At 44.2% G+C, this 13456-nt stretch overlaps 1 protein-coding gene across 1 annotated transcript; it reads right to left on the bottom strand.

The window, feature by feature from the left end:
* Positions 1-181: 181 nt before the first annotated feature.
* On the bottom strand, positions 182-13069 carry LOC104933994 (myosin-4). The gene is made up of 40 exons (XM_019260461.2): positions 12724-13069; positions 12437-12646; positions 11951-12094; positions 11091-11247; positions 10985-11012; positions 10797-10905; positions 10633-10725; positions 10498-10561; positions 10314-10412; positions 10122-10225; positions 9907-10045; positions 9619-9737; positions 8799-8948; positions 8544-8714; positions 8166-8472; positions 7534-7610; positions 7367-7454; positions 7127-7244; positions 6927-7050; positions 6710-6846; positions 6340-6595; positions 6018-6260; positions 5764-5940; positions 5539-5684; positions 5297-5387; positions 4821-5210; positions 4611-4737; positions 4394-4512; positions 4099-4295; positions 3839-4022; positions 3579-3744; positions 3378-3502; positions 2995-3303; positions 2715-2918; positions 1831-1956; positions 1596-1766; positions 1389-1493; positions 1207-1302; positions 992-1123; positions 182-905 (listed from the first exon to the last, which is right to left on the bottom strand). Exons 2-40 carry the CDS (start codon positions 12638-12640, stop codon positions 891-893), a joined length of 5811 nt encoding a protein of 1936 aa, XP_019116006.1. The 5' UTR covers positions 12641-12646; positions 12724-13069; the 3' UTR covers positions 182-890.
* Between the last annotated feature and the right edge of the window lie 387 nt (positions 13070-13456).

Genomic DNA, 13456 nt, shown 5'->3' with positions numbered 1-13456 from the left:
CTAGTCAGTGCAACATAAATAAAATCCAAGCGTTAAAGTGACTAGTAAGTGTTAAAATAACTAGAATAAATAAGAATAAAGATACCTGAGACATTAAAATGTACTAAAATAAATAAAATTAAACATATGCTAAAATCAAAATAAATACTAAATATGCTACATACACCCATTATGTAAAACATTAATGTTTTATTGAGAGTTTATCTGTTAGTTTCACAGCCTCACTGTTTACATCAGTTACCTTTGTAATCAACAAATCCTCCATAAAGCATCTACGAGTATTTTGGCTTCTTGACGTGTGAGTTAGTGAAACTAGCCCGAACTTTAAATCGTTCATTATTCTTTAAACGTCGTCACTGTTTATGTTTGTTTGTTTATCTCTCAAATGGTTTAAAGACTCCCTTGTATTGTTTATTTGTTCGTGTGTTCACTAAGTTTCTGTGTTTTGTGTCCATGTAAAGCTCAATGAACTGATGCCCCCGGTCCAACAGCAGGAGCATGTTTATCTCAGTGTCTGTCACCACATTTCACAGTTTGTTTTTAGTTTTAACTGGAATAAAATGTTTGTTTAGTTAATTTGTCCTGATCACATTTTATTAAACGGCTACAAATCAGTGTTTCCTCCATAATAATAATAATAATAATAAAAAGTACGGTAATAAATCTCTGCATTAATACATTGTATTGTTTTTATTGGACTTAAGGTAACATAGATCCACTAACACAATGCAAACAGAGGTAGCATGAAGAAAATATTTGATTCACCTGTTTTCAATAATAGTATTTCACACAATATATAACTGAAAACAGTGAATAAGTTACATATTATTCCTTTAGTACGTCGAGACACAGCAGACTTTAAAGTCTTCATGGCAGCCGAAGACTCCTCGCTACTCGTCTTTGGCCTGTAAATGAGGAAATGACGAAGACATTAATGTTCATCCAATCAATATAAATTAGACTTAATGTTGTCAGAAGCGGCCCGGCTCACCTTCCCCATGTCACGACTCTTGACTTTCATCTTATTGATCTGGGACTCGGCGACGTCGGCTTGCTCTTCAGCCTCCTCCAGCTCGTGCTGAACCTTCCTCAGCTTCGTCAGATGAGCGTTGGCTTGCTCCTCCTGCCAGACGTCAAATAACCGAAGAATAAAAATCTCCAAATTTAAAGCTTTTCATTTCAGGATTCACACACGAAGTCACTCACAGCTTCTTCAGCCTGCCTCTTGTACAGTTTGACTTTCATCTGGAATTTGTCCACCAGCTCCTGAAGCCTCATCATGTTCTTCTTGTCCTCTTCGGACTGATATTTATTGAAACAAATACTTTGATTAAACACTTCACACAAACTTTTGCATGAAATTGAACAACAAGTGTTGCAGAGTGTACCTGATAGGTGAGCTCCTTAATCCTGCGCTCGAGTTTGCGAGCACCTTTCACAGTATCTGATCCATGTCTCTGTTCTGCTTCGAGCTCATTCTCCAACTCTCGAACCTGCAAACAACATCTGGTCATCCTCACTAACTGCTGTGTTAGTGTTTGTACCACAGGAGGTTGAAGATGTTTTTTGATGGTGTCCAAAGTACAGTACGTTACCCTTCCTTCCAGTTTTTGGAGTTGCTTCTTCCCACCCTTCATGGCCAGGTTCTCGGCCTCGTCCAGACGCTGCTGCAGGTCTTTCACCGTCACCTCCAGGTTCTTCTTCATCCTCTCCAGGTGAGCGCTGGTGTCCTGCTCTTTCTTCAGCTCCTCGGCCATCATGGCAGCCTGAAAAGTGTAATACAGTGTAAGTGACTGGATTGTTGTCTGGGCAGGTGAGAATGAAACTTACATCAGTGATGGCCTTCTTGGCTTTCTCTTCAGCGTTCTTGGCCGCTTGAACACTATCGTCCATCTCGCCCTGAATGTGAGAGAGATCAGCCTCCAACTTCTTCCGACTGTTGAGTAGGCTGGTGTTCTGTAAGACATGACGACGTAATGTTAAACTATGACTTCAAAGGTCAACAAATGTTTTATACATTTATTAATTAGCTATACAACAGATGATTTACAGCTCCTTCTTCACTCGTTAACATTGTTATCTGGCTCTGTAAAGACTTGTACATTGTACCTATCTATTGTGTCAAGGGAGTGAGAGCTGCTCTATCCTCCTAAATTTTCTATTCATGCCTGCCACATATGGGGTAACACAGGGTCCTTATAAGTCTTGAGATCACTGTAAGGATAGTGTTAAATCTTAGATTGTTATGGGGACACTGACTTCTTCTCCTTTAGATACAGAGCAGAGAGGAAAGCACAATATCGACACAACAGATAGGTACAGAGCCGGAGAGGACAGCTTCTTCAAAATTGAGGAAAGTCCTCCATTCTGTGTGGCTACAACAACAGAAGGACTCCTTTGCCCTTCGGCATGATACTAGGTCACGCTGTAAACAATTCCTTATTTACAAATCCAGCAAAAACTTTCATTTGGTGGTGTGTTTCTGGCCACCTGATGAATATAGGTCCAGTATTCAGTTTTTTTTTTTGGCTCCATTTTTGGTCTCCGCCATCTCCTGAAGGAAAGAGCTGGCCTTTTAGCTGCTAAAAGCTGAGCTATATGTCTGCAGTTTGGTGCTGTAGTTTGGATTTTTTAGAGAGCTAAACCAGTGAATTTGTGGGTGTTAAAACCAAAACAATGAGCTGAAAGATGCTAAAACTCAGGTAGGTTTGCACCTGTGAGTGAAGCAGCTGTACTCTCTCGCTGGCGTCCAGCAGCTCCTGCTCCACCAGCTTGCGGCTCCTCTCGGTTTGCTCCAGAGCCGCTCGGATCTCCTCCATCTCAGCCTGCATGAGGTTACTCCTGCGCTCGGTCACGGAAACCTGCTCCTTCATGTCCTCGTTGTTCCTCAGAGCGTCGTCCAGGTGAATCTGAACTTCCTGTACGGTAGGATAAAAACAGTGTTGAAGCAAACATCTACAGTCTTCACCTGTCTCTCTTTGATTTGTGTCTCACCTTCAGCTGAACCTGAATGTTCCTGAGTTGTTTCTGGGACTCGGCCGCCTGCCGGTTAGCGTGGCTCAGCTGGATCTCCATCTCGTTCAGGTCTCCCTCCATCTTCTTCTTCACTCTCAAAGCGTCGTTCCTGCTCCGGACTTCGGTGTCCAGATTACTTTGCATCGTGTCGATGATTCGTTGGCTGTTTCTCTTCAGCTGATCGATCTCTTCGTCCTTCTCGGCTATCTTCTTGTCCACCTCAGACTTCAGCTGATTCAGCTCCAGCTGGACTCGCAGGATCTTGGACTCTTCATACTCCATGGAGGCCTGAGTACAGATGTGAAATGCTGTCACACTGACCAGAGATGTTTAAATATATGACAAGTTTGTCGTCTTCTTACCTCTGCCTCCTCCAGGGCAGTCTGGGCCTCCAGCTTCTCCTGCTCCGCCTGTTTCTTTGATTTTTCGAGCTCATGGATGTTTTTTCCCATCTCTCCCAGCTGCTCAGTCAGATCTATGATCTCCTCTGGAGAAGGAAACACGTTTCTGTCATTCCTCTGCTTTAAGCACACATGTAGCATTAATGCAGAAAGTCGACTTACGTTGGAGGTTTTTATTTTCCCGTTTGAGCGTCTCCAGTTGTTCCAGGCATTCTTCAAAGGCGTTCTTCATCTTGAAGTTCTCAGTGCCCAAACAACGAACCTCTTTTATGGCCGACTCCAGCTCTGCCTGGCCTTCCTCATGTTTCTGCTTCCACTCAGCCAAAACCTGCAGGAAGATATATAACAGCTGAACATCCGTGTGATCATTATCACATTACAGTGCATTAAACGACGTTTTAGGACGTCTCAAGATCCAAAACCTTGTCGAAATTTCTCTGCTTCTTGTCTAAGGCAGCTGCAGCAGCATTCGACCTCTCGACATCCATCATTAGGTCCTCCACCTCTCCTTGCAGCCGCTGTTTTGTCTTTTCCAGAGAGGAGCACTTGGAGTTAACAGCCTCCACGGCTTCTTCTGAATCCTGCAGACGCAGCGCCAGCTTCTTCCTGCGAGACAACACACACTATCAAGATCTCAAAGGAACAGATCCTGTTTTAAACCGGTGGAGCGAGTTCGTCTTACTTCGCCTCCTCGAGCTCTTCGGTTCGTTGGATGGCGTCGGTCTCGTACTTGGTTCTCCACTGAGCCACCTCGCTGTTGGCTTTGGAAAGGCAGCGGTGCAGATCGGCTTTGGCCTCCTGTTCCTCCTCGTACTGATCTCTGAGCAGCTCGCAGTCGTGTCGAGCTGAATGCAAAGCGTGAGCCAGAGCGTTTTTAGCCTTCAGAGAAATCACAGAACCAGGATTGATGTTATTATACAACAGTTAGATCTTAAACCAATAACGAGTTCATCGTGCTCGTCCTTTTTGTCTTTTACCTTAACCTCCTCCTCGTGAAGTCTTTTCAGCTCCTCGATCTGCTGAATAAAAGCTTGTTTTCCTCGAGTTAGCTGTGACATGAAGGACTCTTTTTCTTCAAGCTGGCGAGACATTTCAGCTGCACGATGAGCGTAAAAAACAAAATTAGAGCTGCCTCGTCCATGAGAGTGCGTGACGGCAGGCTTGATTACTCAGATATGATTGAATATTTCTCACCGTTTTCTGTCTGCAGCCGAGCTCTCTGACTTGTAAGGTCGTTTATTTGCCTCTGATGCTCTTCCTCTTTGGTTTTCACCTCGTTCAGTTGATCTTCGAGTGAACGGCACGTTTTCTCTAGGTTAATCTTGGCATTCGAAAAGAGAAAAGACGTCCTTGTTAGGTCTTTACATTGAACTGAACAGAAAAATCACGACTCTGGTCACCAACCTTTGCTTTGGCCATCGTTTCCATGTTGCTCGCCAAGTCGTCCAACTCCAGGCGTAGCTCGCTCTTGTCCTTCTCCAGTTTCTGCCTCACCCTCTGGATGTTATCCAGCTGTTCTCCCAGTTCAGCCACACTGTCGGCGTGTTTCTTGCGCAGAGCGGCGGACGTGGCGTCATGCTGCAGCGAGCACTCCTCCAGCTCCCGGCGGAGTTTGAGGAACTCAGCTTCCCACTTCTTGTTCATCTCGGCCTGAGCGGCGGTGGCTCCGCCGGTCTCCTCCAGCCTCTCCGTGAGCTCCTCCAGCTCCCTGGACAGGTCGGACCTCTGCTTCTCTACTTTAGCTCGAGCCGAGCGCTCAGTCTCGATTTCCTCCTCGAGCTCCTCGCTTCGGGCCTGATGATGAGAGATTGAAATGATGAAGAGTTGAAGTTGTTCGGCTCTGTGATGTCTATCACCTTAAACCAGATTGAATTCTTCACCTGGAGCTCTTTTATCTTCTTCTGGAGCTGAACACCAAGAGCTTGTTCATCTTCTATCTTCGTCTGCAGTTCGGAAAACTCAAAGTCTTTCCTGTAAAGTGAAGTGAAGCTGTTATCAGAAAACTGCACAAACTCCTGATGCTTCTAACATCAACTCTGAGGACAAAACTTTCACCCTAATATATCCCACCAACTGACAGGAGCCATGATAACAAGATAAACGTCTGTCTCTTTCAACTTACTTTCTCAGCTTTTCATCAAGCTGCTGCTTCTCGTTCTCCAGATCCATGATGGACTCGTGAGCGAGTTTCAGGTCACCCTCCAGCTTCCTCTTGGCTCTCTCCAGATCCATACGGACCTTCTTCTCGTGTTCCAGTGAACCTTCCAGCTAAAATCATGCAAATTAAATCTTAACGACATCGTATGTTAAAGCTTTTCAGCCTGTCCTTGCATGTACAGGGACTCACCTCGTCCACCTGCTGCTCGAGTTTGGCTTTGGCTTTGGTCAGAACGTTGATTTTCTCCTCCTCTGACTGCAGATCGTCCAGCGCTTGCTGATGAGCCTCCTGCAGCGCTCGCTTCTCCTTTGACAGTTTGGTGATGTTTTCATCTTGGCTCATGATTTCCTCCGTCAGGTTTTTCACCTAAAGTCATGATTAAGAACCGATGTGGTAACTCCTCCTTAAACATTATGATATAACATCAATCTGCATGTTCTTACCTTGTTTTCGACGGCGTGTTTCTCCTTCTCCACTTTGGCTAAGGTGAGCTCCAGGTCGTCGATGTCCCTCTTCAGTTCGGAGCACTCGTCCTCGAACTTCCTCTTCTTAGCGGTCAGCTCAGCGTTGACGTCCTCCTCATCTTCCAGCCTCTCTGACACCTCCTTCAGCTTGGCTTCCAGCTGGATCTTGCTTTTGATGAGGCCTTCACATTTCTCCTCTGCATCCAGGAGGTTGTCTGCCTCCTGATGTCGAGTTTGTGCAGAAATATTAGAGATAAACCAACAGAAATAATTACGAATTTGTTTGTTTGGTATGACTTACTGTCTGGACTTGGAGGACAAGATCATTCTTCTCTTGGACAATGGAGACCATTTTCTCTTCGAGTTCCCACCGCCGGTTTTCTGATTTGGCCAAATCTTCTTTGAGCTTTGTGAAATCCACCTTCATTTGGGCCATTTCCTTCTCAGCTTCAGCGCTCTTCAGGAGAGGTTTGAGCTTAAAATAGAGCTTCATCCAAGGCCAGTGTTTCACATTCATGAAGGAGCGGAAGTTATACTGGATGGTGTAGATCGCCTCCCTGTCAAAGTAAAAACTTGGATGAGTGTCAGCCTCTCGATGGATCAAAGATCTGGTCCAGATGCATCAGACTTGACATGTAAAGCTGCATCTTTAAAGCAGTGAATGTGTTTACTTTCTGGCCACCATCTTCTGGTACTCCAGTCGAACGAGGTAGGCGCGACACAGAGCCTGAGTGGACGTCACAACTTGGGCTAACCGCTCGTCTCTCATTTCCTCCAGAGCTCCGAGCAGACCGGCTTTAAAAAACACCTGAAATTAGATGAGAGCTAATTATTTATCAATGCAGCTCATTAACTCTGAATACCACTGAAGCAGTCATAAATAAAAACCTTAGTGTGTCCAAACTTGTACTGAGTGTGATCCACGTCGATCGAGCCCAGCAGCTTCTCGGCAGCTTTTTTGTTGTCCATGAACTGCCCCTCTGGAACAGCACTGGGATTAAGAATCCTGTATCTGTAGAAGTAATAACAGATTATGTTGAGTATGGGACCAAACATTATAAAATATTCAAATATGTAGATTTATTCACCTCTGCTTGAAGTCTCCATAGAGGATTCTGCTTGGAAATCCTTTCCTACAGATCCGGATGCCCTCCAGCACGCCGTTACAGCGCAGCTGATGGATAACCAGGTGGTTTTCCATAACACCTATGATGTTAATTAGATGTATGAGTGCTGTTTTGTAGTACACACACACATATATATATATAATAATATATATATATATAGATATGATATATATGTGTGTAATAATTATTAAACAAATCTACCTGGTGTTTTAGTCTCATTTGGGATCAAGCACCGAACAAAGTGAGGATGAGTTGTTCTCAGATTCGTCATTAGCTTCCCAAGATTCTCCTGCAAGAAAAATTATGTTGTAACTCTGACGCAAATACCAATTCAGAAAAGGTTTGTGCAGCTTCTGTGAGCATCTTACCCTGAACAACGCTGACACTGTTTGGAAAGACGCTCCCTTCTTCTTGGATCCTTTTTTCGTCCCTCCTGCAGCGGCCTCTGCATTAATGACACATTTAAAACCAACAATGACACTCGTGTCTCAAGATAATTTAAATGTTATATGTACAATATTTCTCCATATGTTCAGCTCCATGTGGTTTCATGATGCTGTGGCAAAAACGCAGGTTTTTCCATTCATTTCAGTGGGAGTCGTCTGTTTTGGTTGCAGGGGTGTCCAAAAAAACGTTGCAGCTGAGCTGGATAAAAAAAAAATCACGACGGCCGCTAAATCAGACGCTGAGACTGGTCAAACCTCCACAGTCAGCCTGAAATGTCTCTGAGACCGAGACTATCTAAACTCTGATACGCCACCTGCCGTGTTCTGGCTTTGTTTATTTCATGGTATGCATCCAGTGGCTGAGTGACATAGACGGTGAATGAGGAGGAGGAGCGCTGGACTCGATAAAGGAGAAGTTATTCTTTGATTGTTTCACAGAGATTACATTCACAAACAGACACACGCCCAGCAGCTTGGTGATAGACGATGATATGGAGTTAACTACTAGATGGTGGATGGCTGATATTCAGAAATGTTTAAACAACCGAACTCACCATCGGATCCAGAAAACCTCGCATACAGCATGGCCAGTATTTTGACCGACGACTTCTGGTAAAGTTGCACCACAGACTCGCTCAGCGGGTCTTTGTTCTTCTCCAGCCAGCCGCTGATGTTGTAGTCCACGGTGCCGGCGTAGTGCATCAGAGTGAAGTGAGCCTCGGGTTTTCCTTTGACTGTTTTTGGCTTCAGGAAGCAGTTGTTCTTCCCGAGATGTTGGTCGTACAGTTTGTTCTTGAAAGAGGTGTCAGTTGATTTTGGGAACATGCACTCTTCCTCGAGGATGGAGAAGATTCCCATTGGCTAGGAGGCAAATTGTTCTTGTTAATAACATAGTTAAAACACTGTTTTGGTTAACATTTTAAATCACACACCTTTTCAATGAGCTCAATGCAAGCTGCCAGGTCCATGCCGAAGTCGATGAACTCCCAATCAATCCCCTCCTTCTTGTACTCCTCTTGCTCCAACACAAACATGTGGTGGTTGAAAAACTGTTGCAGCTTCTCGTTGGTGAAGTTGATGCAGAGTTGCTCCATGCTGTTGTACTGAAGACAAATCATTAGCTCACATCTGAATAAACATTCATTCGGTGAAAATAAAATCACAATACAAAGATTTTGAACACTAACATCGAAGATCTCGAAACCAGCGATGTCAAGAACGCCAATGAAATGTTGCCTGGGTTGTTTCGTGTCCAGCTGCTGGTTAATTCGCGCGACCATCCACAAAAACATCTTCTCGTAGACGGATTTGGCGAGGGCACCGATAGAGTTGTACACCTGTAAAGAAAGAAATGTAGCTTTGTGTTTATTATATGTAATGTGCTGATAAAGTCATGTGACCGTTTGGATGAACCCAAGACTGTTAGGATGTTGACGTCTTCTTAAGTTGAGCTGCTTTGGGGTTCGTTGTGTTACGTTAACCCTCTTGACCAGTTCACATTTGAACTGAACATTTTTTTTCCTACTCAGTCGATGCTCTATCTTGAAATAGAAAGAAAGTAAGAATCACAAGTTGTTTTCATTGTAATAAACACAATTTCCTCATTAGTTCGAAACCAAACGTGACATTTGTAGCTTTTTAAACAGAGTTTGATTCAACACAGAACAACACAGAATAAAACGCTTTGTCGATGGAGACATTTTTAGATTTTTTGGATTCAATGGGAATGATTGATTGAATGAAAACGAAACACAGACCTGACCAAGTAGTTTTTGTGCCCAAACTGAACCAAACTGCCACCATTTAAACAAGTAATAATATTTCTCTGCAGGCTTTATTTTGAAAGCATGACCTGACGTTAGCGTGTTAATTGTCGCCGACTTGCCTGCAGAGCCGTGTATGTGCAAAGCTGTGTCGCGTACAGTGTATGAACTGTAAGTATGTGAAGATAACAGCACAGTCGATAACTACCGCGGCTCCTTTGGTGACGTTTTGCCGTCGTCTTACCTGCTGCACATTTTGTCCTTTGGTGACGTACTCATTTCCAACCTTTACTCTGGGATAACACAGAGCTTTCAGCAGATCTGCAGAGTTCAGGCCCATCAGATACGCTGCTTTATCAGCTTCTGCAATAAAACATAAAAACTTCATCATGTTGATGCTACACTGACCTGTAATCAGGTCTGTTCTCCCACTATGTAACTAAGTCACACTCCACCAACTATTTCCCTGATTTTGGTGAAACTGGATCATATTTTATGGAGGAAATGTTTTCTGGTGATGGATGACCCTCACCCTCGGTGCCATCTGGCTCCGCCTGCTCCTCCCGCTGCTTCTGCTTGAACTTCATGTTCCCATAATGCATCACAGCTCCAGTCAGCTTGTAGATGGACACTTTCTCTTCGGCGGTGAAACCCAGAATATCGAAGGCTTCCTGTGTCATATAAAGGGGAAAACTCTAAAGCAGCAGAGAGGACAGAACGAGCTTTGTGCGCTTTGAGTCAACTCACATCTGTCGCCATTAACTCCTCTGCGTCATTTATGCTTTTGACGCTGATTTCCCCCTGACTGATGAAGGCGAAGTCGTAGGGGTTGGTGGTGATGAGGAGCAGATCTGCAGGGGAAGAAATGAAGCTGAAACCTCTTTGTATGAACGTCTGACTCAGAGATGATGAAGTAACAACAAGCTTTAATCAGATTACCAATGAGTTCAGGCTTCTTGTTGCAAGTAAGCTGATAAAAAATATGATAACTCCTCTCAGCCGTCAGCTGAAATGTCACTCTTGACTTCTCCAGCAGATCTTTAAACAAAGAAAAGGTGAAACTAACTTGACATCAACATAATGTGTCGATACTCTGTGCTGCAAAATATAAGTATAAACTTACATGTTTCGATATCTGCAGACGCCAGTTTTCCAGTCGTGCCAAAGTGTATTCGAATAAATTTGCCCTGTTCAACAAAACAAACAACATCTTAGAAATCTTTATGAAATCAAAACAAAGTCTCTCAGGTTGACTCACAAAGCGAGAGGAGTTGTCGTTCCTCATCGTCTTGGCGTTCCCGAAAGCTTCCAGCAGAGGGTTGGCCTGGATGATTTGATCCTCCAGAGTCCCCTGATGAAAAGCAAACATGTAAATCTGACACTCCCCGAAAGAACGTCTGTCAAAGTCCGTCCTGAACGCACCTTCATTTTACTGTTCATCTCCTTCTTCTTGTCAGCAGACACCGCGATTGTCGCGAAGTACTGAATGACACGTTTGGTGTTGACAGTCTTGCCTGCACCGGATTCTCCGCTTAAAAACAAAAACATTTGTTTTATTTGTCCATCATCTGTTAATATATACATATGCATAAAGTCTGAGCTGAACTTACGTGATGAGTATAGACTGATTCTCACGATCTGAGGACGTAAAAGACGACACATGGTGAGAAAACGTTGTAATGATTCACTTGCATTGATTGAGGGTTGCTAACATACCGGTGAGCATGAACTGGTAGGCGTTATCAGACAGGGCGAAGATGTGAGGGGGAACCTCCATCCTCTTCTTCCCTCTGTAAGCCCGGACCACCTCGGGGTTGTAGACCGGAAGCCATTTGTAGGGATTCACGGTGACACAGAAGAGCCCGGAGTAGGTCTGCAGGGAAAAAAGAAACATTTTTAATGTTGGTTGGTCTGACGGTTCTTTCCAGACTGAAATATGAATCCCTCCATTTCCTTCCACTTCCACTGGCGCCAACCCATCGGCCCAATCTTACACTTCATTCATGAACAAGACCCAGAGATACTTGGGGCAGCAACTCGCTCCCAAACCATTCCTAAACTTTTGGACTGTTTGTGTTGAACCTCACTTCCTTACTTGTTTGTGAACGACCGAGCCAGTCGTAATACTCTCACCTGTTACCAATGAACCTGTTTACCTGTGGAATGATCCAATGCTGTGTTTTCTCAGCGTTCAATAACTTTCAGTCTTTTGTTGATTGTCCAAACTTTTTGGGGTCAGAGTCTGTCAGAGTCGTCAATGTCACCTGAGGTTTGTTGTGGACGATGGTCGTTTTGAGTCACATGAGGCCAATGGATGGTTTCTCTGCTTTAACATAAATAGCTTCCTTCAATCCTCTTTCAAACCACCTGTTCTACCTGTCCTTAATGCGAATGGCCTCATCTGCGATCCCGCCTAGACTAAATACTCGGATCTCCCACCAGTCAGTCAGAACTGAAGAAGACTCTTGGACGAGAGGTGAAACGTCTTCATGGATCTAACAACCAAGTCCAGCTGCCTCAGACTGAACCCTTCTTGAAGAAAGATGACCTGGACGACTGAGAACTGAGGGACTCACGTAGATCATCCACGCCGCGTATCGTTCCTTGAGGTTGAACAACACTGCAGGCTCGTGGAGGTGCGTCATCATCACCATGTCCTCGATCTTATCAAACTTTGGAGGGTTCATGGGAAACACTTGGTCCTCCCTGATGGTTAAAGTCTGGAAAACAGAAACATAAATGTCATAAAAACAGAATATGATGCTCAAAGAATGTCGTTTTCACAAATGTGACCCTGTGAATGTCTTTATTAAGTTTAAAAATGCTAATTCAGAGCTTCAGGGGAGACTTTAAGTCTCTGTTGAAAGCCAGACTAATCAAATTCAGCAGATTTTATTGCAGGTTTAGCAGACAGACACCCTGAAGCTGTGTAAAATCCTCCCACATCACCCTTGAATATAAAGACCTGCTCAGACATCCCATATAACTCAATCATATTCACTCTCTGCGTTCAGTGTCCAATAAAAAGTCAGTTTATCAGCAGAAGCCTTCAGTCCACCCACTCTATCATCCACAGTCCTGACAGTGGCTTTGCCGTCCGCCTTGTCCTGGATCTCGGCCTTCACGTACAGCTCTTTCTCGTCGCTGACGAAGCACGCCTTCTTGCCGTCGAACGGGCGAGCCTGAGCTTCGATCCTCTCCTTCTCCGACTTGCGGAGGAACTGGGCAGCCGGCCCGAAGATCGCCATTTCCCCATCTGTGCTCATTTTCTCCTGAATCAAAGACAAAAAAAAACACCATCAGCATTTTAATTATTTCATGACGTGAATCCAGAATCCATCAAACTCACCCGCGCACGGCACCGCTGTGTTTACAAGTGAATAGTCCTGCACAGTCGTTGACTTCCCCTCTTGATTTCAAACCTGTTGTACTGTCCCTTTTTATACCTCACCACTGCCCTTGGTGTGAGGCCTCCTTCCTTTACATGGGCATGCGGTGGTGGAGTCACACGAACCTGTTGCTCATCATGAGGATGGATCACGGATTAAGCACAAGATGCGGTGAGGTTATATTTAGAGTGACACCGTGGAAGTGTCACATTAAAGAATACTGAACACAACGAGTAAAATTATCGGCAGGAGAACGTCCAACAACAACAAGACAAAATCCAGAATTACAAAAAGTTTTATAGCGAAAACAACAAAGACTTACATGAGCACACAAATACACAAAGGCAAGTTGATGTTTAAAATCTTCCAACAAGGCAATTCAAAGCACTTTACACCTGCATACATGAAATGCATTAAAACAGATACAAATGACACATTATGTCCTCTGAAGTTCATTATTATTACATTACCCACTTTCCCAGCTCCGGTTCTGACATGACACTGGCGAAAACCAGTCCAAAACTCCGAGTACAAACACGAACTCAGCAGCTAACAACCTGAGCTAACATTAGCTAACAGCAGCTAACAAACTGAACTAACATGAGCTAACAAACTGAGCTAACAGCAGCTAACAAACTGGGCTAACATTAGCTAACAACAACTAACAAACTGAGCTAACATTAGCTAACAAAC

This window comes from Larimichthys crocea, chromosome XII (assembly GCF_000972845.2).
Source record: "Larimichthys crocea isolate SSNF chromosome XII, L_crocea_2.0, whole genome shotgun sequence".
Lineage (NCBI taxonomy): Eukaryota > Metazoa > Chordata > Actinopteri > Sciaenidae > Larimichthys > Larimichthys crocea.
This window is presented reverse-complemented; position numbering and strand designations above follow the sequence as displayed.